Consider the following 24,834-nt stretch of genomic DNA (forward strand, 5'->3'; position numbering starts at 1 on the left):
CCTTGGGGGAAGGATAAGGTAGATCTTGGTTGTTCTGACATTTAAAAAGTGATCTTGGGCGTAAAAAGTTTGGAGACCAGCTGATTTAGGTGAATCTGAGTGGGAGCAGAAGAGCACAAGAATACAGACTTAGTACATGGACATGCTATCCAGTACAAAGTGCTTATATCATCTAAAACAAGGATCTCTTCAGGCAATGGTCAAAATTAATGACTTTTTTTGCACAATGAAACAACATTAAGGCATTACAGAACATGTCTTACTGGTTACTAATTGAGACCTTTTGTCTCAGGCCTCTGTATTTAACTACTTTGTAAAATAACCAGGAATTTATTAATACAGACAACTAACAAATACCTAAGAATGTGAGAGCTACACCAGGACACTACACTTTAAAAATGTGATGTTAAAGTTACAAGGAGAGTAGTCATTTGTTTACAATATTTTAGTGATTGAGAAATCTTATCTTGTGCAATTATGGTGTCATAAAAACGAGGCTGAAAATCAGAGTATACATTACCTCTAAAAGTCTATTCCTTTCTGTATCTGTCATTTTGCTTTTCCCTTTAATAATTTCCTCCATTGACTTTTTCAGGGCTGCATTCTCTCTTTTATATGTCTCCAACTCAGTCTCAGATTTGGAATTACCAGTTTTGAACCCCCACTTGCCAGTAATTATATCTTTGGTGGTCTTTGATGTCATCCTCCAAGTGTTCTGTGAAATTAAAAGAATCATGTAAATGATGGACCTTTTCTATGTTAAATATTAATGATTCCAGAGAACCTAGCATGCCTTAAACAAGTTTGGAAGGCATGGTCTAGTGGTTAAAATTCAAGATTAAGTCAGATAATGTTCTATTTTTGCACAGCACAGACTGAATTAACCAGTTTCCCTACTTGCAAAATGAAGATAATATTGTTTTACCTCTCACAAATGTTTATGACGTGATCCTTATCTGCTTCATTTTAACTATCCAATCTTCAGGTGTTTATAGATTACAAGTTCTGCCTACTTGTTTTTCCCTTTGATATTTTCATACTCTCTGCTTCTTGTTTCCCGACCCCTCTCCCCTCCTCTTTTTTTCCTCCTTCCCCCATCTCCCTTCTCCCCAAATTTATTGTGGGTCTGCACATCCTAAACTCAAAACTCCAGTCATCTGAAGAAGTGGGCTGTGCCCACAAAAGCTCATGATACCATCTATACGTTTTGTTAGACTATAAAGTGCTACCAGAACATTTGTTTTTTTTTAAATTTAAAAAAATTAAATTTTTTTTAAATACCTCAGAATACCAGATACTAGGTATTATAGAAACGCGAAGCATTTTTAATACAAGGTTAGCACTGATGTCAGTGCTTGAAGACACACGTACCCCTGGTGAGAGAGGAACTAAAATAACAATTAAATGTAAACTAACCTATCGTTTAATTATTTAGTTTTTAGCCCTTATGAGTGGAGGGACAATGGTGAATTAAGAGAGAAGTAAAGCAGAGCTATGATCTTGAATCCTAGTCTGAAGCCAAAGACCAGCTACAAGCTCATCTAATTGAAGCAAACATCCTAGATGCAGCACAACCTGGATTCAGGCCAACACATGTGATGAAACATCTTTTTTGACCTGAGGGATGATTTTCTGCTATCAAAGCATGTTTGGTAGACTTCAGTTCACAATGTTTTGGATCTCTCTACAATGGCTGCTGTCATCTCACCTGAAAGAAGTGACAAAGGTCTAGAGGAATATGCTAAAATGGTGCAACCATCCTGGAGGGATATGTCACAAAAGTAGCGACAGAAAACAAGACCTCTATCATTAGACCTCTCATTCATGGATTCCCTCAAGGATCAATTTTCTCTGGTTCTGTTCAACATCTACATGCAGTCACTAGGTAATAATGGTAAGATGATGATCTCAATTGTCAGCAACATGCAAATGACACACAGCTCTACTTATCCTTCACAGAATAGTGACAGTACAGTACAGATACTGACAGTACCCTACCACAGATATGCCAATGCTCAGACATCATCAGATAACTGATACATGGCAAATAGTTGAAACTGAACTCAAGCAAGACAGAGGTTAAACTGATGTTCAGAGCAAAGTACTTGGTAGAGTTTGCATCTGTCACGCAATATATTTTGGTTGATTGCCTACATCCATATTTGATCAATTCAGTCCACAGTACTTTAAGACTTGTTTCCAGATTCTCATGCACAATAAATGCTCGCATTTATTTATACCTGTGAGTAACGCATTATATCATGAGCTTCCCTCAGTTATATACATCCTTGTCACCTTCCATCTGAACTACACCAATGGAGTATACTTGAATATGATGATATTAGCCCTTAGAAAACTTCAGCAGCTATAAAACACTTCAGCATGTTGCCTCAGGAACACCTCAGAATATCATGCACACAAAACTGACCTGCACTCCCTACACTGGTTTCCCATTGAATATCCAGTTAAATTCAAGGTTTCCCTCCTCCTCTTTAAGGCAGTTAATGGCCCAGGCCAAGTATATGATCTAGAACTCCATGACAATCAACAACTCTGTTCCCCAGACACAATGGAACTTTCTACTGTAAGGGAGAAGCTCTCCTATTGACATAGGCTATCTACACCAGGAGTTAGGTTGGTATAACTGCTCTGCTCATGTGTATGGATTTGCCACACTCCTGAGCAACACAGTCATACTGAGAATTTTGTAGCATAAGCCAGGCATCACTCACACACACATAGCAGTATGCACATTTAAAAATAAAAAAACAGAACAAAAACATTACACTAAAATAAACAGACACAATTCTCCCTTAAAGAATAGCTAAGAGGGCAAACCAAAATGTGTGACAGATGTACTACTGGAGGTTCTCAGCATTCTGGTCTTAGTCCACGGATGGAGTGCTCAGATGCCACAGGAATAAAAATAAATAATACTGCTAATGAGAATAGCTTCGTTGCTCTGCCCTACTGCTTTGATAATCTAACCTTAAGAGCACAGGTTATTCATCCCTTACCCAATAGGATAGGTTTTGGAGTAGCAGAGGTCACCTCTATTCAAAGAAGTCAGGATGCTTTGAAGAGCAGACAAAAAGTTCTTTCCAGGGATTACTGAAACAAAAGACAGGACTATGCAGCACTTTTAAAAACTAACATGAAGGTTTATTAGGTGATGAGCTTTCATGAGCCAGAACCACTTGCTCAGATCAAATTGTAGAAGAACATTGGCATGACTATATATACCAAAGGGATATAGTAAAAAAAAAGTGAACATATAAAATTGACAAATCAGATTTTAGAACAGGAGAGGGTGAAGGGGGGAGGTTAGTGTTTATGAGATAATGATATTAGGGGTGATAATTGGGGAAGCTATCTTTGTAATGGGTGAGGTAGTTAGCATCTTTGTTAAGGCCTGTTCGTAAAGTGTCAGATCATAAAGATGGCATCGATGTAGCGTAAGTAGAGGAGGGGTAAAAGGGGCCAAGGCCAAGAAACACTGATGCATTCTACAGAGACTTTAACAACCTACACCCCACCATCAATCTCGGCCTGGACCATTCAACACAAGAGATCCATTTCCTGGACACCACAGTACAAATCACTAATGGTAAATTAGATTCCACTCTCTACAGAAAAGCCACTGACTCATACAGTTACCTATATGCCTTCAGCTCCCTTCCAGAACACACCATACAATGCATCATCTATAGCCAAGCCCTTAGATACAACTGCATCTGCTCTAATCCCACTGACAGAGACTAGAAACTTCAGGATCTCTACCAAGCCTTTGTAAACCTCAATTACCCACACGGGGAAATAAAAACACAAATTGAAAGAGACAGACAAATACCCAGAAACCATCTACTTCAAGACAGACCCAAGAAAACCAATAATAGAACACCACTTGTCTTCACCTACAGCCTCCAATTTAAACCTGTCCAACATATTATCAATAAACTACAACCTATACTGGAACAGGATACTACACTCCGAGAGGCTCTGGGAGACAGACCCATAGTCTCCTGTAGACAACCACCTAACCTCAGGATGATTCTTACCAACAACCACAGGACATACCACACTAACACAAACCCTGGAACTTTCCCTTGCAACAAACCCCATTACCAGCTTTGTCCACATATTTACTCTGCTGACACCATCATTGGACCTAACCATGTCAGTTACAAGATCAAGAACACATATTCCTGTTCATCCAGAAATATAATTTATGCCATCATGTGCCAACAGTGTCCATCTGCTATGTATATTGGACAAACTTCTCAGACACTTCGCCAAAGAATTAATGACCACAAATCAGACAGTTTCACAAAGAAAAAACAGTTTCTTGTCATTTCAACCAGACTGGGCATTGTCTCAATGACCTCACTACATGTATATTACTTCAAAGAGACTTTAACACCAGACTACAAAGGGAAACCTCAGAACTGTCATTCATGCTTAAATTTGACTTTACGAATGGGCCTTAACAAAGATGCTAACTACCTTACCTACTATAAAGATAGCTTCCCCAATTATTGCCCGTAATATCATTATCTCATAGACACTAACCTCCCCCTCCCTCCCTCCTCTACTCCCTCCTGTTCTAAAATCTGATTTGTCAATTTTATGTATGTTCACTTTTTTTTAATTGTATCCCTTTGGTATATATGGTCATGCCAATTTTCTTCCACTATTTGATTGGAGGAAGTGGGTCTGGCCCATAAAAGCTTATCACCTAATAAACCATCTTGTTAGTCTTTAAAGTGCTGCATAGTCCTGTCTTTTGTTTCAGCAAGACCAGACTAACACAGCTACATCTCTATTACTTTCTAGGGATTAGAAAGAGGTGTTCTTCAGGACTAAGGCTAATCTACAATATAAGTCAGTGAGCGTCTATTGGTGCAATTTTGCTTCTGCAGCTTCAACATTTGTAAGATGCCCTTTGGGGCTGCTCTTTATTGGCAGCTGAAAAGTCTCCCACTGATAAAATAAAAGCACTCTCAATGAGAGGCAGTAGCTTTGTTGACAAGAACTTTGTTCCCATCAAAAAAGTGCTATCTCTATCAGCATTTTTCATTGGTAAAATTTTTGTTGTTAGAAGGGGGAGGGGATGAGTGTGTGTTGTTTTTTCACACCTGAGAGTGACAAAAGTACCAGTGTAGAGAAAGCCTAAGTCAGAGAAAAATACCAAAAAGATAAGTTTTTGGGAAAGCATTCTAAAATACCAGAAGACCCATTATCTATAGATAAGAGCAGCAGCAGCTATTTCTCATCAGGAAGTTGTCCCTGAAGCTAAGCTACATCTATACTACAGCCAAGTCAACTTAAGCTACACAATTCCAGCAACATGAATAACATAGTGTTGTCTACACTGCGGGGTGGGGACGACTTCACAGATTGACTTCCCTTAATCGTCTCATCTAATCTCTGGTCGCTTTGGCAGGTCCTCACTAAATCTGCAAAATCCACCATCAGTGGATAGCTCTCTGAGTCTTGATCTAGGGCAGTGTTTCTTAAACTTTTTAAGACCAAGGAACATCAAACAATAATTTTTTTTTAAATGAAGAACACCAAGGATGTTTTTTGTTGAGAAAAAAAAAGTGGCCATTTTGAACTCTGTTGTTCTATGCAGCACAGGTGTTCCCCAGAACACAGTTTAAGAAACACTGACCTAGGCCATAGCCTAACTGATGAAACCAGACCTTTAGAGCTTTCATAATCACTACAGCTGGACACAAAGTCAATTCAATTTAAAAAACTAGATTTTGCTATTTGGAAAGCTGTTTTTGTTCTGATTCTGATGGAAAATGAAGCATTCAGAAGTTATCTGTGAACAGAGTGCCACTTCCAGCAGAGCCCAGAGATCATTTCATTTTTTGACTAAGCAGCAAATTCCTCTGAAAAAGTGTTCCGTCAGAATGTTTCTGATACTTTCAAAACCCGCACTTTAAGAGCAAAATGATGGGCACGTTTGTTTCCAGTTACTTCTACCTCAGGCTTGAATGGTTACCAAAGATCTATCTGGAGGCGGAAGTCTATTAACCAGAAAATATTACAAAAGCATTAGGGGCCCACAAGCAATTTCTTGGTGAAAAAGCTCAACCCGCAGCTCTAGAGGCTGGAAAGGCGCTGCGCTCCCCGTTCCGGTGTTGTGTAGGGAGGCCCGACAGTGTCTGTTTCGTTCCCAGGCTCCAGTGCACTTGGACCTGTCGTACCAATGAGACAAGCTCTGGTGTCTAGGGCAGCACCACTCGGCCGGCGGGAGACGGGGAACTCGGCCGCGCTCAGGGCGGAAACCGCCCGCCCCTTCCCTGGGGCCGCCGGGTCGCTGCGGGTCTGTCACCAGCGGGGGTCGCGCCGGGTTCAGACTGCTGCGTGCAGACCCGCAGGGCTGCCGTGACCACCCCCGCCCCGCCCCGGGACACCCCCACAGACCTGGGCGGCGGCTGCGACGCCGCTACAGCTCACCTGCTATTCAACCACACGTCCTCTTCCGGGAGTTTGAATCCCGCGGCTCCGAGGACGTCATTTCCGCTCGGGAGCCTCACTACCGGAAGCGAACTAGGGCGTCGGGCTGACAGGGCGGTGCTGAGAGGAGAGGGCGGGCGGCGGCACGCAGAGTGGGCGGGGCTGAGGAGCGGACAGGAGATGGGAGGGACGCAAGGGAATGAGGCGGAACGAGAACTGGGCGGGGCTGGAAGGAAGAGAGATGGGAGGGACTAGGAGGAGGGAGGGGGTGAAGAGGGGCGGGAGCGCAGAAGAGGGATGGGCGCGAGCAGCGTGGGGAAAGGGGCTGGGACATGGAGGGCAAGGAGCGGGTAGGAAGGCGAACTGCTCTAGCTATTTACTTGATGATTGGGGTGATGAGCAGGGTTTCTAGAAATCCTCTCCAGTGAGACCATAGTTGTATCCTATCTCATCTTAGAAGCTCCAGGATATCCCGTGGGAATAATAAATCCATATTATCACATCTGCTGTCTAGAGATTTATTAAGTGCCCATCACCCTGGCATCTGGGTACTTTGAAAGCAAAGTGAGTGCCCCTGTTCTGGACCAGGTGCCTGTGTTTATACACCACCAAGCTGTGGGTAAACATTTCTGAATCACAACAATACCATACAAATAGCAGAAGTGGGGTGCCAAACTAGGTACCCAACATTATTTTATGTAAAGAGTTTTAATGTCATCTTAAGTATCTAAAATGGCCTTGGAGACTTTCTGACCCTTAAAACTAGTTTAAAAACTTCAAACAAGTGTTCCTTTGTGAACCAGGGTTTCAAATTAAATTTCACTCTAGAGTGAATTTCTGTTATGGAGTGAATTTTTAGTTTATAATATCAGAACAAAACTCATCTCATTTCAGTGTAAGTGAACATTCTTATACTGTAAAAGCATTTAATAAAATCCTTCCCTCCTATCAAAAAAATAAGTGTGTTTGGGTAGCTGCCAATATTGGTGGTGGTAAGCACAAATATTGTTTTGGGGGAGCTCAATCAAACCTTCACTGACTTCAGTGACTTCAATTCACTTCAATTGAATCAAACTTGTGATATAGACTGCAATTTGTAAGTGTAATGGGGTGAGTTATAACTCAAGAGTATAATTTCTATTATAGTAAAATGTAACATTCAGAGTTATTTTATAATTCATGTTTTCTGTAACATCTTTACTGCTTGGGTTTGATACTCTCTCCACTCCTACTGCATGCTTTTAAAAAATGTTGCTATAGTTAGTACTATGATTTTTGTCAAGGGAAGTTTTAGTTTCAGTCTTCAGAAACTTTCATCTTTCGTCCCATCAGAGATCTTCTGTCAGTCTTGTAAATTAAGCCAGGTTGGAAAAAGGGTCACTTTCATTGGTTCATGGAGGTCTATTACTGGTGTACTCTGGATTAGAATGCTCCATCTTAAATGCCTTTATCTTGCATTCCAGATAGTTACAGTAAAAAATCTGTAGTTGCCTCAATATGTTTTCACATGGATAATACTGTATTGAATTTGTCTGTGCTCTAGATTATTTTTCTTAATTTCCCACCGAGGGTAGCCGGGTAGGCCAACAGACTAAGGAAATGAATATTCACTCTCCATATTTGCCTGTCCCATAATTCAGTTACAAGGGACAAAGTGATAAAAGGAAAGTTCATGTAGACTCAATAAAATAAAACAATACTTCATACAACATATAGTTAGTACACAGAATGCACTACATCTGAAGGTCAGCAAGTACAATATGACGGCTTGAACAACTTTATGATAATATTTACATTTAATACAGACTACAAAAATAAGCTCTGAGGTTCCAGGGCATAATGTCACATTTACAGAGATCAGGATGAAATTTATCTCCATGTATATTTATTGTATAGATAGATATATTGGGTAGTTCTGGTTTGGCTTTCTTTCCTTTGAAACATCAGACAGGAAACAGGACTAAACAGACTAATGGTTTGAACTGGTATAGCCAATTTTTTGTTCTTATGATTCACCAGTCCTAATTGGTTTCATTTCAGGGGATTCCATTCCCTAGTTAAGAGCAATCATTTATAGGTCATTGCATAGTAGACAAGGTCTTTTCCCCTTTTGGGTTTCTGATTTTTCTTGACACTCCATGTTATTATATATTTATTTTTATTATTGCTCACAGAGTGGCTAAATTAATGTTTATATACAACAGTGTAATGGTTAAATGCAGAATGTACAAAATATAGGCGAGGTTTATTAAAAATATTGTTTCTGAGCTCCTAGAAACTCATTGATATGGTATATTCAGATTTATTGTTAAAAAAGGAATCTGTAGTCTAATATAACAGTTCTGTTTAATTTTTGCCAACTATATACTTCTCTTTCCTTGATCATTTACATGAGGTTCATATGTTCAAGCTTTTTAAAAAAATTATACTGATTACATTGTACATTTTTCATTTTCACCTTACCAGACTTCACAGGTTGGTGCTTGCTTTGCACAGGAATTATGGTGTCAGTTTACAGGTACTGTTTTTCTATAGCCTTTAGTAACTAGTTCGTCATAGACCCACCCATCAGGGTTTTTCACTGTAAGCAAACTGTTCCTTGCTGCCTCCTCCTCCTAGCTTTGCAATCTGGAGGAGGACACAGGGCGTCTGAAGCACAGACTTTCCTAATTTCCTTTTCTGACAGCCGTGGTTTAATACAGGTTTTGAAACAATGCTTCGAGTGATTGTGGAATCTGCTACCAATATCCCTAAAACTAAATTTGGAAAACCGGATCCTATTGTTTCTGTTATTTTTAAAGGTAAGGAAAATTAACAAATGTACTTAATCAGATTTCTGTTTGGATATTTTTGTAGCTACAAGAACAAAATATCCTATCTTGGTATTTTAAAATTATAAAATACTTAAGTTATATAAAATTGAATCTCATCATAATGTTAGCCAAGATGCTTTTTACTAGAAAGACTAGAGGTAACTACGCAGGGTATGATATGGGTGGAGTATGTTTGTGGGTGTGATTTTTTTTTTCCTTGGCCTTTGGGGTTGCTTTCCCAATACTCAGTTTCCAACATCCTGTAAGGGTTTATTATTCTACATTGTACTTATAAATCTGTTTTAGAGAGAGTATTAATTAAAGCCTAAATTGTGTGACTTAATTTTGAGTTGCCATTCAGCACCTTAAACTGTGATGTTCATGCTGAAAATCTTTCATCTTTAGTTTCTTTTTGATTTAGCACAGCATCTGTGCTCACTACCAATTTTGCTTCTGCAGCAGTTCCCTTTTATTACAATTATTTTACTAAAATATTTTAGCATTTATTTTAATATTATAACTGGTGTTTTCCCCCTTGTTAGCTTATAGTTTTTTTTTGGGGGGGGGGAAGGGCAGAGGGCTTTTTTTTTTCAGGGTTGTCTACTTGTTGCTTAAGGGAGAAAGAGAAAACACATCAATGTTCAATTTTACATATGTTAGTTAATTTAATATAAGCTTTGTAACTGCTTTAAGTTTCTATTGCTGCTTCTTCCTCTAGTACTAAAAGGGGCTCAGTTACAAGACTAATGTTTCCACTTTCAAGGTGTGGAGGATCCAGACAATCTTGTATCATGCCATCTGTCAAAAAAATTGTTGCAAACAGTTAAATATACTCATGAGACTGTTATTGCATCCATATGACATAAACTGGAAGCAAAATGTTCAAAAGGTAAAAGGTTGCTGAGCTCTGGTACCTCAGCAGGGTGAACCCCAAAAGGTGGCTACAGTGTGTTGGGGAAAGCTGGTCTATCCCCAATCTGGAAAAATTGTTGCAATCTGGAAGTAAGGCATTGTCAAAAAGATGTGCACCCATTCCTTCCCTCTTCCCCTTAGTCTGAGCTTTTCAGGATTGTTAAAGTGAATAAGCCCTTCCCCGAAGACTCCTTACTTCCTAACAGCTGAATCAAATCTTTTGGTTTGGAACTCACAAGAAGTTCCTAACATTCTTTTATGTACTTTTATTCCTTTTTCCTCTCATTTTCTTCCTCTCCCCTCTCTTTTCTTTACTCCCTATTTGTTTCGTCTTCCTACATTGTATCTATTCCCTCAGTCCCCATTTTTCATCTCTTTTTCTTGTGTGTCCCTTCCCCCCTTTTTGCCCCTTCCCAGTTGGTTCTGCTATCTTTTGATCTCTGTGTTTCCCTGATTTGGTGCTACTTTTCATGACACAGCCCATTCCTCCTCCACACACTTTTACCAATGCAAGTAATCTTACTACAGTGAATAAGAGCATTTACTTATGCTGCTTCTACACTGCTGTATTTGATTCTCAGTCCTGCAGTTTTTCTGACCACTGTCTGGGCAACGTGGGAAATGGAACACAGTTTATATGTTCAGTTGCACGTACAGGTTGGACCTTCAGGACGTGACTGATCCTGGACAAAGGAGTTTGCCACGCCAGGGAATGTTGGGGAAGAGGGCACATGCCTCTCGACTAGGTTCCTCTTCCCAGCCATCTGGCAGCACTGCCTGCAGGTTCTTCAGCCCCATGATCTCCAGCGGCCCCAGCAGCCCTGCTGACTCTTACAGCCTTGTGAGCTCTAGCAGCCCAGCCAGTTGCAGGCTCTGCACCTCCTTCCCCCAGCCCAGCGGACTCTAGCTTTCCGGCCCCACCAGCTGTGGCTCTACATTCCCCTCCCCCCACTATCTGCATGCTCTGCAGTCTCCCTGTCAGCTTCCCTGCTGGACCATGGATGTTGCCAGACCAGAGAGTCCTGGACCACAGAGGTTCAACCTGTAAATACTACGTACACTGAAGCTCACAAGCATCTTTAGTACAAGTTCACCTTGATGATTTTAATAAACTATATAATTTCTTATTTTATACTCCATTTATTTTTATATATTTGCATTACACATTATAGACCAGATTCTCTTTTGCATTCTGGCCAGAGTTGTACAAAGGCCAGAAAATAGCAGGTTCTTGTGGGTTGTGGAGTAGGACCCGGTGGTAAGGCGTTCTCAGGTCACAGTTTGACTATCCAGTGCCAAGGATGCATTGGGATAGGTCTGGAGTGTGTTGACTCTGGTTGCTTGTATTTGTGGGGTGTTTTGTATAGAACCCATTTTCCCCCAGTATGTTCCATAATCTAAATCAATGTTATTGTAAGCAAGATATATGCCGAAAGAGTGGCTATATTTTTATTCTACTAAATTTGTTCCAGTCCCCCTTTCTGCCAATAAAATATAACTTGGAGATTATATACCAAAATAAAACAAACCTAAAAAACCCAGCAAAATAAACTATGTTAGCAACATTTAGGCCCATCTCGTAGGATTTTGTTTCATGTGGATTGGAGCTCAAGTGTACTGATGCTCATTCTTAACTCAGTGCAGCTCAGTATTCCTATTGAGGTCAACATTGTATTATAAGAATGTAATGTTATGGTAGACTAACTATGGTATTTCACATTCACCCAATATTGTCTAAATTAAATGAGTCATTAATCATTTAAAACTGATGGACTGGTCCTAATAAGCATCAAGCGCAGATCACTTCTATTGATTTTGGTATATGGTTGAGTACAGTATATACTAAAACTTCTATTAGAAATGTGTGTATTCAGTACCTCTCAGGATTAGGTTCTTAGACATGCCAGTTATGAGAGAGATTATGTATAGATGTTTAAAAGTACATATTAAAGTTATGTTTAAATGATTGCAGGACTAGTGTTTAAATTGATAAATCTTTTATCAATTTAAAAACTGACCCTGCAAATATTTACACACATCAATATCTTTACAGATAAACAAATTGAGTGTGACTATGCACATGTGAAAATTTCTCACATTCATAAGTATTTGCAGGATCAGGATCTTAGGGGGTTTTTTTCTACTAGTTTCTGATGTGTGTATTGAGTATAAAAATACAATTTTATCTGAACCTTGAATAGAGCTCATTAGTATTTATGTAAGTAACATACACCATATCAGGAGATATGCACAAAACCCATATAAAGTCATAGAATTTATCAGCGCTAGCTTTTCTTTTCTTCTCAATAATTTTTATTCTTAATCCGATGAGCTTGATCTCTGTTTTTATTTACATAAGGAACAGCTCACCGTTTAAAGAGAACTACACACCCAAATGTAAACTAATGCTGCAAACACAGAGACTGAAATAGCAAAATTCTGAGTGTGTTGTCATTTTGTATAAAATGAAAGCATTATTGAAATGGATAAGGAAAAAGTGTGAAAACATGCCAAAATGGCAGTAAACACTAAAAATTAAGGCAATAAAACATTTCTACATGAGAGATAGTAAACTAGAAAAAAGCCTGAAACTTCTTTCCTTTATATGTTAATAGAAGACATGTTTGCTTATGTGAGTAGTCAATAGAATGACATTTATTGACTTGCTGCTTCCTTCTAACATATTTCTGTAGCATTCAGTTCTGACAAAATTATTTAAAGCTATGACTTGTTTTATTGGGCCAGCTGTGCTAATAGTGTGCTGATGCTCTGTTTTTTTAATCTCCCTTGCTGTGTCAAAGGGCTTGTCCACTTGAGCAGACCTGTCGATTGGGGGGGGAGGGACAAAGAGGCTACTGCCTCAGCGCCCGGTGATTCAAATGGGCCCAGGGCTCCCAACAGCTGTTACTATAGCAGTGGCCTGGGCCCTTTGAATTGCCAGTGGATCACCTCATGGCACACTCCAGGTGACACCGTGGCACACTCCAGGTGACTCCATCCTGAGCAGCACTGAGGGCTGATTGCCCTCCTGGCCCCATCCCTTTCGGGATTACACACACAAGGGATGTAATAGTGTAGTTGATTAACTGATAAGCCAGAGCTTATCAGTTAATGCTATAAACTACATGCATTTCCCTCCTTGCCCCCCTGCCAGTAAATTTTTTAGCAGGCTAGCCAGCAGGACCTATCCTTGCTGTAGCTCTGCATTTAAAGCATATTAGGAGCCAAGCGGGCAGCAGCCTGGCTCACGCCAGGTCCGGGACCTACTCCTGCTGCAGCTCTGCATTTACAGTGTATTAGGAGCCAGGTGGGCAGGCAGTCTGGCTCAGTTCTGGCTTGCGCTGAGTCCAGAATCTCAGACCCCCCTAGACAGGGGCTGCTGTCACTCTGCACTGTTGCCCCTTTATCAGAGGCAGCAGCACAGGGCAACAGGCAGCTGGTCTTCAAGGGGAACTGGTTTTTAAAAGCAAGTAGTTTAGATGCTCAATTTTTTAGGAAGAAGGTTCTTTCAAAAAAGGGTTTTGTTTTGTTTTTTTTCGAAAGAACCGCATCTAAACTGCTTGCTTTTTCGGGAAAAAAACAAACAAAAAAACCCCTCTTTTGAAAAAGTGATCAGAAGATATGCAAATTACTGCCAAATTTGCATGTCGTCTTTTGAAAGTGAACATAAGTTTAGACGTTCCCTAAGAGTGACAGAGTTATAGCTGATCTGTCAATTCAAAGTGTCTTTCATGGCAGACCTAGGCCATGTCTACGCTACAAGATAATGTCGAATTTATTAAGGTTGATTTCTTACCACCCGATTTTGTAAAATTTGAAGGTCCACGTCCCCACTGTGCAATTCAATGTAGTTCGAAATAGCGTGTCCCCAGTAGAGAGGCTGCCATCAACTTTGAGAGCGATGCATAAGCACAAGTAGCTATCCCACAGTGCCTGTGCCGCTTTGCAATCTGGGTTATGTTCCCAGTGCATGCTGGGAGCAAAACTGTGCAGGAGGTGGTTCTGGATTCATGTCATCAACATCCCATAATGTGCTTGTCTGCTCCCTTACTCCTTGCTTGAGATCAATGGGAAACAGTCTTTCTGAGCCCTTTTTGACCTTGGTTACCCGTGTAGATGGCATTGCGGGGGAGTATGCAACAAGCTCCCAGCTGTTCCCACTGTAATTAAAAGTTACAAGGGCATACATTACAGGAGATACATTCTGGAGCCTAAAACCTCATCTGTTAACATACAGCAAAGGTCTCTATAAAGACAATGGAGATGTGTTCTGTGCAAGGCCAAAGTTATGCTTTAAAGTGGCTACTGTACAACATGTACACAGCAGAGTTATCAAGGGAACATCTAAGTCACGTGGTTTGGTGGCAGGCATGTTCAGGGGTCTGCCAGGGCATGATCATGTGGGTGAGAGGGGGGATAGGGTCTGGTCATGCCAGTGGGGCAAGATGGTGGCTTACATAGTGCCCCTCTGTGTCTGGCACACTCTGCTGGCAGAGTACTACTTTCCCTGTTCCCACAGGAGCCTGCAGGCGGGAGAACAGGAGGAAGGAAGGGAGGGAGGGAGGGAAGAAATGGGGTGTCAGATGTGGAAGCCATGCTTCACTGGGGATGGGCAAATGGAAGTTAGCAGCATAGGCAGCAGCTAATTGCTTCCCCTCTATCCAGGTTTCCACGCAAGATAGTCTTCTCAAAATCACACACAGAATGATAGGGAGCTGATGCTGTTTGAATATGGCCAGAAACCTGGGTCTTATGATGTCAGTCTTTGTGCAGCAATGATGCCAGACTACTTTCTGGCGGCTTGATGTGGAAGGTGTCCTACTATGGAGGATGGAATAAGGCAGGTCTCCCCAGCAACCTTGTGAGGAGGATCAAAGAGTTCCTACATGAGAGCTTGATGGAGAAGTGCAGGGAGGATTCTTGCTCCATCTCCAGACATGTTATTCTATTCTGGGCCCCCTGCGCTGTGTAGGCACTGAGTACACCACACATCACACCCAATTGTCTTAACCTACTTTTAGAAAGAAAAAAAATTTGAACCCACCAAAAATTCCCTCCCCGAGATCAGTGCCCAATTTTAAAACATTCTGGAGGAGGATATTGTCTCTAAGGTTATAAAAACTTATCACTTGCCTGCTGACCATTCTCCTCCTCCTCTTCCATCACACTGTCCTTCATGCTGCTGCCCCAATGGATGTCTTGTGAGGATTCCACAATCTGACTTGGAAAGCTGGTCAGGTCAACCCCGCCTTCCTCCCAGATTGACTATATCCAGTCATGGAAGCAGCATGTTTGTGGCAATGCTCCAGACAGTCTGTTTGCCTCCTTTGCCTTTTGTAGGACTGCCTCCACTTCTTTATTTTCACATGTCACTGCTGGGTGTCCCTGGCATATTCTTTCTCCATCACAGACTTTGTGAAAATACTTTAGTAGCCCTTATAGTCAATGGAATGAGCTTGGTAGTGTGGACTCATTGTTTAGAAAATCAACCTTACATGGCTAAATTCAACCTAAACTCCTAGGCTATGTCTACATTGGTGGCTTCTTGCGCAAGAACATCTTGTGCAAGGGTTCTTGTGCAAGAAGTCTTGCGTAAGAAAACGTCCACACTGCCATGTGCGCTATGCTTTTGCGCAAGAGCTCCCATGGCAGTGTGGACACTCTCTTGCGCAAGAAAGCTCCAATGGCCATTTTAGCCATAGGGCTTTCTTGCGCAAGAAATCCCTGCCGAGCGTCCACACTGCCTGCTTGCGCAAGAGCTCCTGCTCAAAAGGGCTTACACCTGTTAAAAAAGAGTGTAGCTCTTGCGCAAGAAGCCCTCTCTTACTACGCCATATTATAAATTTCCTTGCTCAAGAGCGGGCGGGCAGTGTAGACGCTCTGTGGATTCTTGCGCAAGAATGGTCATACTTGCACAAGAAGCCATGAGTGTAGACAAAGCCCTAGTGTAGATTAGGCCTTGGGGTGATCTCTGGCTTCAGTTGGGCATCTCTGGCCCTGTGAGAGTTCAAACAGCAAAAACAGTTTTCCTGTGTCTTTCTTTTATTGCCTTCATTCATCCTCCAAGTCCATAGGAAAAGCTTCCTTGGCACATAGCATTTCCAAGGTACGATAGGGGTATTTACCAATCCTTTGTGTTTCTGTGTTCTTTGATGGCTCATATGGGGGGGAGAGGGAGGTAACACTCTTCCCTTCCAAGTTCACAAGTGTAGAGCAAACATTTTCAAAGTTATGAGGCAAAACTTGCATATTCCTTATAGCATGGAGATCAGATATTACAAATAAAACTAATGCATTCAGCAATATGTAGACATTCTATCATGACTAAACACATTATTGTAAGACTCATATTTATTCTGAGTGACATTAACACATACGTGAACTAATCTGGTCTCCAGCTATGAGTTTGTCTGTTGTCAGTTAATACCAGTAGCCTTGGCACAAGCTGGCAACTGGCTGACAGCATCACCCCCCCATGCAAAACTGGTGTATGAAGGGATGTCACGGGTGCTCCTGAATATACATCAGACTAAACCCATTCTTGATAAAGCATCAGCCACTACATTTTGCTTTCCCTTAAAACCAATTATTTCTTTATCAAATTCATGTATGGCTAGACTCCAACAAAGTAATTAGAATTGGTTCCTTTAGCTCAGTGCAACCATGTCAAAGTGGTGTGATCTGTGAACAGATGACATTTTTTATTACACAAATAAGAAGTAGGTTGCTCACCAGCCCAAATGATGGCAAAGTATTCCTGCTCTCGGACTGCATAGTTCTGTTCAGTATGGTTAGGCTTTTTTTACTCAAGATGGCAATGGGATGGGTCTTGTTCCCCACTTCATTCTGCATTAGGAATGTGCTTAACCCAATGTTAGAAGCATCAGTGCATGGTATACATTTTTTGCTGACATCAACACTGGCCAACACAGGCTCTTTGAACAAAGCCTCTTTTACGTTCTGAAAGCCTTTTTTCACTGGCCTCTGTCCATACCATCCAATCTTGTTTCCCCTTTTTTGTAAGGTCTGATATGCGGGGCAACAACATCACTAAACTTCTTTACAAATCTCTGGTAATAACTGGCCAGACCCATACAGGATTGGACCTGCTTTTGGATTTGTGGGGCAGGCAAGTTCTTAATAGCTTCCTACTTTGGGCAAACAAAATCACTGCCCACCCTATGTTCTAGATGGACCTTTGCTGTTCACATTTTGCATTTGGAGATCTTGACATTGAAGATGATTTCTTTAAACCTTTGTAACACGATTTCCATAAGATTCAAGAGATTACGGAAAATAGCCACGTCATCTTTATAGCTACGTCTACATTGTGTGAAAATAAGCAGCAGAATGGCTCTTGCGCAAGAGGGGGGTTTTGCGCAAGAAAGAGCAGTGTAGACTGCTCCCTCTTACACAAAAGCCCCCTGTGCAAAATGGCAGCTCATTAGGTATGCAAATGAGGTGTGGCAATATTCATCGCCACACTTCATTTGCATATCTTCTTGTGCAAAAATGCTCAATGTAGACGTAGCCTATAGGTTTTGGCGAATGTATGTTACCCCTGCAACACCTCATTGATAAGCCTCTGAAAGGTTGCTCTGCACTGCTTAATTCAGAAGGCATACCCTTAAACTTATATAAGTCCCATTCTACTACAAAAGCTGATTTTTCTTGAGCATGAGCATCTAAGGGGATTTGCCAGTACTCCTGAGTCAAATCCAGAGTGCTTAAGAATTTTGCACTCCCCAGCAGAGACAATATGTTCTCTAATTGAGGTGTGGGGTCTGGGTAAAGTTAGGTGATAGTGTTTAGCTTTCTAAAGTCCATACAAAACATCCTTTTTCAGTATCACAATAGGAAACACCAAGGGGCTTTTTGACTTACTAATTACTCCCATCTCCAGAATGCTATCTACCTCTTCCTGGATCTGTTTCTGCATTTCTCCTTTAACAGGATATGCCTTGCTAGGAGCAGGGTGGGGCCCTGCAATTTCAATGGAATGTAAAATCCTGTCAGTTAAACCTGGCCAGTTAGAAAATACCTGTTTCTGGTACTTCAAAAGGGCCAGCATTACCTGTATTTGGGTTGGAGCCAAACCCTCCCTGAACTAAATGTTCTTCAGGGGAGTTTCTTCTTTGCTCTGCCTGACCAAATCAATCAAAGGAGCATTAAACATTCCTTCATCAGCAATTATATTCATTGCCACCTTCTTTTCATGGTAAACTTTTCATCCCTTGGTGTGTACTGTTTGTCCAGTTCCCTTACCATAGTGTTTCCTTACAGCATAAATGACCTCATTTACTCTTTTTATCACCTCATAAGGCCCTTTCCAACAATCTTTCATATTGTTCTCATTGAAATGAACATTAATAATAAATAACGGCAGCAAATAATTTTTTTTCAGTATTCCGGTTACACCAAACTTTTGTGATTCCTGACTTACATCAAGGTCCTGCTGTATTAATTTCATCATAGCCTATAAATTCTCCTTGAAATGAGTAACTGTCTCCTCTACAGGTTTTCCTGTCCCCTCAGTACTGTTCTCCTAAGAGCCACAAATCAAATCTGGGAGTCTTTTCAATCTGCCTCCCATACAAGAGATCAAAAGGGAGCAAAGCCAGTAGATTATTGGGGGAAACTTCTGTACACATGATATAACAAATAAAGAAGCAAAATGGACCAGTCATTCTCACACTTGGTGGCATACATTTTCAGTATAGCTTTCAAAGTCCTATTAGATCCTAGAAACCATTCATTTCTGGGTGGTAGAGGGTACTTATTATATGCTTCACTCCACATAATTCTCATAATTTTTCAAAGACTAAAGACATCAAGTTTGCCCCACTATCTGTCAAGATTTTTCTGGGCAAATCTCTGTACAAAATGATGAATAAACTGTAACCACAGACTGAGATTTGATGTTGGATAATACTGTGGCTTCAAGGTACATAGTGACAGAATGCAGCACACTTATCTCTCTTTCTATTTCTGGAAGGTTAAGTGAGGGAGCCCACAATATGTACAGACACTCTGGCAAACTCCTTTTTAATAATTGGCAAAAGTTGCAATGGTGCTTTGTCAGACCTGTACGCAGGAATTTCTGTGTGGGGTGCTTTTTTTGTAAATGTGGACCACAGTTTTTTTAAATATAAAGGTGTTCAAAATAGTCGTGCAAAAATGAGTGTGCATAAGAGAGGTTAATGAAAATTTTTAGTGGAAACAGTGATAGGTAAAATGATTTTGTTATAACATAGTAAAAAATGATACAGTTTTTAAAGAAATTACCTTCTGGAATCATGGAGGGCAGTGCAGCTGCCATGGCCCTATGCTCCCTCAGCCTCCTCTGCCTGCTGCTGTTCTACTTGCTCAGCAAGGCCAGCATGAGGTGAGTGTGGGTGGGGCTTCTGGTCAGTGGGGCTTAGGCTGCTTCTTGCAGGTGGGGGAAGCCTCATTGCCCCGGTGCTGCTACGCTGCCACCAGCTCCACTCCCCATCTTCCCGCTACATAGTGCTCTCCCATCCCCCTAACACAGTGGTTCTCAAACTTTTTGGCCCATGGTCCACCTGGCTCAATGCAAACCTTTCCGTAGACCACCAGATGCTAATGGAAATTCACTATTAATTATATAATTATGCCCATGTCATTTTGCTAGCGCTACAGCTAGGGAGAACAGTTTAATTTAACCAGTAAGAAAGGAAATATTAATTTAAATTATTAAACAAACTAAGCACTTTAACCTTCTCATGTTAGTTTATCAAACTTCATTTTAAATAAAGTAAAGTATTAATTTGTGTCCAACACACAAAGTTCCCATGTTTTCTTTATTTATGGAAGGGGTGGGGAATCTTTTTGGGAGGCCACTGATCCACAGAAAAATCAGTTGGGGACCACACATATGAGAAGCAAAAAAAACCCCAACAACAACAAAAAGAAGCGGGCTGGAGGTGTGAATGGGATGAAAGTGCAGGGTTTGGGCATGAGGGGGCATTTACTTGTCTTTGGGCCCTGAGCTGGTCCCAGGCAGCACTTCCTGTTGCTCCCATTGGCCAGATTCTGGGGAAAGTCACCAGGCAGCATGTCTGTGCACTGCTGTTCCCCCAGCCTGAGGAGAGGGAGTGCTTCTTCCCCACAAGCTGGATCGTGCAGTAAGGCTCAGGGCTTTCTCTCTTCCTCTACCCCCCCCCCCCAGTGGGAAGCCGGTGCTGGTGCTCCAGCCTCGCGGGGGGGAAGAGAAGGGAGAGTGAGGCTGCAGTGCCAGTGTAGGCTCCCTGCTGTGCGGAGAAGAGGGGGAGCTGAGCTTGAACCGCAGACCACCAGAAAGGTAGTCGCAGAGCCCCCTCTCACTCACTTGGGGGATTGTAGTGGGGTGTGTTCAAACACTTCGCACTCCTCCTGCATACAGGCCTGTTATGGGTTTCCTTCAGTCTCTTACAGTTTTGACACAAGTCACAACTCTTCTTGTAATTGTTTACCATCTTGAACATGTGAGAGCAATAGAAATTGTATTTAATCCTCTGCTCCTAAATGTCCTGTGAATGGACAACCATAAAATAATTGGAGCAATTCTCTCCTTTATTTTTGAGGCACAGCTCTGCTTTCACACATCACTAGGTCATCACTTTTTTCCAGAGGGAGCCCCCCATCCAACAAGTCTCCTTTCACAAAATATTGACTATTTCCTTCCCCAGCGGGGATATTATTCTAAGCTGTAACCCTCTCTCCTTGTCCAGAGAAGGGCCATCCTGCTATGCTTTCACAGAATCCCTCTGAGTCTCACTTAAGTTTAGAGCAGATTCCGGGACAGCAAAAGAATCCTCAAATTCCTGCTCAGAAGCTACTACTCCGGATAGACAAATGTCTGAGGGCATTTTTCCCCGCCCCCACAGCAGCCTGTGCTCCATAAACAGAACAGGTGAATCAGAGCCATATTCTCTGGCTACATGTTATAACACGAACCTCTTAGGTGTGGCTAAAATGTCAGAGGGAAACAAATTTCACTCTTAAAATCCTCCCATTTAAGATAGACACTAGTCAGGGGCATAGTCACAGAAAACTAAAATATCCAAAGCTAAAATATTTCAGTATGTGGGATAGTGTCTTTTTCCTTTATCAAATTTTCCATACCCACAGTGACCTGGGATGCCTGTACATTCAGTGCCATTCACTCCAGCAGTCTTAATACATTCTTCACTACCTTACCAAGAATCAGTCCTAATACACTTTACAAAGTCATCTGCTCCTGTGTTGTTTCCTCTGGGATCATAGTATTAGCATTAGCACACATGGTGGCAGGCCTGGCACTCACTGTGTGGGGTTTAGGGAGCAAATCGTGGGGAGACCTTTAGTTTGAGGCAATTTGGTGTTATATGGCCAACAGTCCCCCAGTTGTGGCAGACTATCTGCCTTTCCCTTAGCGTAAGATGGTTGAAAACCTTGGCTCCTTTGATGTTTTTAACAAAGTTGGGGTTAGGTTATTCCTAGACCCCATCACCTTCTTAACCTGTGGGAACAGAAAGATTTCCTTTCCTCTGTTTGTGCCTCCCTTGAGCCCTTGACTTAATATATTTATCAGCAATTTCTGCTGCCTCCAAAACTGTCGAAGGATTTTTAACCACAGATGGCAGCTTTTGTCTCATTAGTACCTTGCACAGTTGTTCTAGAACCAGTTCTGCTGCAGCAGTTGCTATGGCATCTGGAGCAGTGGGGTGCTCAGACCCTGCTCCTTGCTCATAAACTGTGAGTAAAACTCTGTTTCTGATCAGAGGCTCTCTCATTATGGGATAATCACCTATTCTTACATAATTGAACCAGGTTCTTTGTATCAAGAACTTCATATGGCTGCAATTCACTCATTGTGACTAATCTTTAATGCTTAAAAACCTGAAATATCAAATGTAAACTTTTAATAGCACTGGGTTTATGATCTATAAACCCAATTGATCTGTGGCATGTGGATCCTGTCAAGACTACCACAATTGTTACACTACCTGGACTGGTTCATGACTGTGAGTGCCTATCTCAGGGCAGACTGCCAAAAACAGAGCAGATACCCCAAGCTGCTGGGCTACGTCTACACTGGCCCCTTTTCCGAAAGGGGCATGCTAATTTTCAACTTCAGAATAGGGAAATCCGCGGGGGATTTAAATATCCGCTGCTTTTTTCTGGCTTGGGGAAAAGCCAGAAAAAAGCGTCTAGACTGGCCCGATCCTCCGGAATAAAGCCCTATTCCTTCGAAGTAGGAATAAGAGATCTTCCGGAATAGGGCTTTATTCCGGAGGATCGGGCCAGTCTAGACGCTTTTTTCCAGCTTTTCCCCAAGCCGGAAAAAAGCGGCGGACATCTTTATTTAAATCCCGCGGAGGATATTTAAATCCCCCGCGGAGTTCCCTATTCTGAAGTTGAAAATTAGCATGCCCCTTTCGGAAAAGGGGCCAGTGTAGACGTAGCCCTGGTGTGTTCTATAATCCGATTTCATCAAGCCAGTAACAAATGTGAACTCCTGGATCATTATAACAGTCTCATGATGGAGTCATACACATTCCACTTAAGCTCTGCAGTCTATCTGGCCACACAGAGGAGCTTCTCTTAGTGATAAATAATCACAAAATATTAATGTTACTTCCAGTCCTCAAAGACCACTTACTCCAGATCAGTTTGTATTTTAGATCTCATACCAAAGACAATGTCTGTAGCCAATCCTGTAATAAATTAAATGAAAAGTTTTTTAACTAGGAAAAATAAATGGCAGAGTTTTTTATGAATTAAAGCAAAGAAAAATACACAGAGGAGTTGCAATCTAAATCCTAAAAGTGACAGAGTTATAGTGATCTGTCAATTCAAAGTATATTTCAGGGCAGACTCTGGGGTTCTCTGGCTTCAGTATGGTGTCTTTGGCCCTGTGAGGGTTCAAACAGCAAAAACATAATTTTCCTATGTCTTTGTTGTATTGCCTTCATTCGTCCTATGAATCCATAGAACAAGTTTCCTTGGCATGTAGCATTTCCATGGTACAATAGTGGCATTCACTAATCCTTTGTGTTGCCATGTTCCTTGATGGCTTATCTAATTTTGATAGTTAATCTGGGTGAGTAGGGGAGGGGAAGAAGGACAAACACTCTGCCCTTCCAAGTTCAAAAGTTTAAAGCAGCAGTTCTCAAACTTTTTGGCCCATGGTCAACTTGGCTCAATGCAAACCTTTCTCTGGACCACCAGTTGCTAATGGAAATTCGCCATTAATTACATAATTACATGCGAGCGATTTTGCTAGTGCTGCAGCTAGGGAGAATGGTTTAATTTAACCAGTAAGAAAAGAAATATTAATTTTAAATAATTAACCAGATTAAGTACTTTAACTTTGTCGTGTTAGTTTATCAAATTTCATTTTAAATAAAATAACATTAATTTATGCCCAGCACAAAAAGGTCTCATGTTTTCTTCACTTATGGCAGAGGTAGGGAACCTTTTTTGGGTCAGGGGCCACTGACCCACAAAAATCAGTTACAGACTTTTCAAGTGAGAAGCCAAAAACAAAAACTTTCTCCAAAAATCCCCAGCTCTCATTGATGTGGCCCCCAACTGAGATACTTCAATCCTCTGGTGCTCCAGCCCCACCGGGACAGGGGGAGGGACAGGGAGGACTGAGGTTCAGGGCTTCAGATTAACTCTTCTGGGATTCCAGGGTTAGTGGATTTTATGGACCCTCCCTCGGCTCTGGGGTTGGGACAAAAATGCGGAGTTCAGTGTATGGGACAGAGCTGCCACTGAGAGATATGGGAGTGCAGGATCTCGGCAGAGGTGGGGTACAGGAGGGGGTGAACGTGCAAGGTCTGGATCATGAGTGGGGTGCATGAGCAGGCTGGGAGTAGGATGTTCGTCCAGGGGGGAGGGTGCAGGAGCAAGGGAGGATGAAGGAGCAAACTGGTGATAGGGTGTCTGGCCAGGAAGGAGGGGGCAGGTGTGGGCTGGAGGTAGGTGCCTGGCCAGGAGGGAGGGTGCAAAGCAGGATGAGGGTGGATAGAGTGTCTGGCCATGGGGAGGGTGCAGTAACATGCTGGGGGTGGATAGGGTGTCTGGCCATGGAGAGGGTGCAAGAGCAGGCTGGGGGTAGGTTGTCTGGTAGTTGGGAGGGTGCAGTAACAGGCTGGAGGTGCGAGTCCTTAGCAGGGTTTGGTGCATGAGGGATCTGGGAATGCAAGGATCTGGGCATGAGGAGGTTAGGAGTGCAGGGATATGGGCATGAGGGGGGCCCATACTTGCCTTTATGCCCCGCACTGGTCCCAGGCACTGCCTCCCACTGCTCCCATTGGCCAGATTCTGGCCAATGGGAGCAGTGGGGAAAGCCTCCAAGCAGTGCGCCCAAGCACTGCTGCTGCACCAGCCAGGAGAGGGGGAACACTCTTTTTCTATGAACTGGCTCATGCAGCGAGGTTTGAGCGGGAAGCCAATGTGCCACCCATGCGGGGGAAGGAGGGTGAGCCTACAGCATCAGCGTGGGTTCCTGCTGCAGGGCCAAGGGGGAGGGCTGAGCTCAAGCCACAGACCACCTGGGAGATGGCTACAGACACTAGTGGTCCATGGACTGCAGTTTGAGAACCACTGATTTAAATCAAACATTTTCTAAGTTATAAAGCAAAACATACAT

General features: G+C 42.1%; 2 protein-coding genes across 8 annotated transcripts in view; one reads left to right on the forward strand and one right to left on the reverse strand.

The window, feature by feature from the left end:
* CEP55 (centrosomal protein 55) overlaps window positions 1-6,624 on the reverse strand; it is a 51,178-nt gene extending 44,554 nt beyond the window's left edge. Inside the window, exons 1-3 of one of the 5 annotated variants that reach the window (XM_075935156.1) lie at window positions 6,469-6,528; window positions 3,018-3,111; window positions 521-715 (exon numbers count right to left, since the gene is read on the reverse strand). In XM_075935156.1, the coding sequence (XP_075791271.1) occupies window positions 521-703 (183 nt within the window). In that variant the 5' untranslated portion in view covers window positions 704-715; window positions 3,018-3,111; window positions 6,469-6,528. The other 4 variants (XM_075935154.1, XM_075935157.1, XM_025179791.2 and 1 more) reach the window with 4 other exon arrangements.
* Window positions 6,625-9,058: 2,434 nt separating this feature from the next.
* MYOF (myoferlin) overlaps window positions 9,059-24,834 on the forward strand; it is a 143,861-nt gene continuing 128,085 nt past the window's right edge. For all 3 annotated transcript variants that reach the window (XM_075935158.1, XM_075935159.1, XM_075935160.1), the window contains exon 1: window positions 9,059-9,269. In XM_075935158.1, coding sequence (XP_075791273.1) covers window positions 9,182-9,269 — 88 coding nt within the window. In that variant the 5' untranslated portion in view covers window positions 9,059-9,181. The remainder of the gene's footprint in view (window positions 9,270-24,834) is intronic.

Source organism: Pelodiscus sinensis, chromosome 8, assembly GCF_049634645.1.
Source record: "Pelodiscus sinensis isolate JC-2024 chromosome 8, ASM4963464v1, whole genome shotgun sequence".
NCBI lineage: Eukaryota > Metazoa > Chordata > Testudines > Trionychidae > Pelodiscus > Pelodiscus sinensis.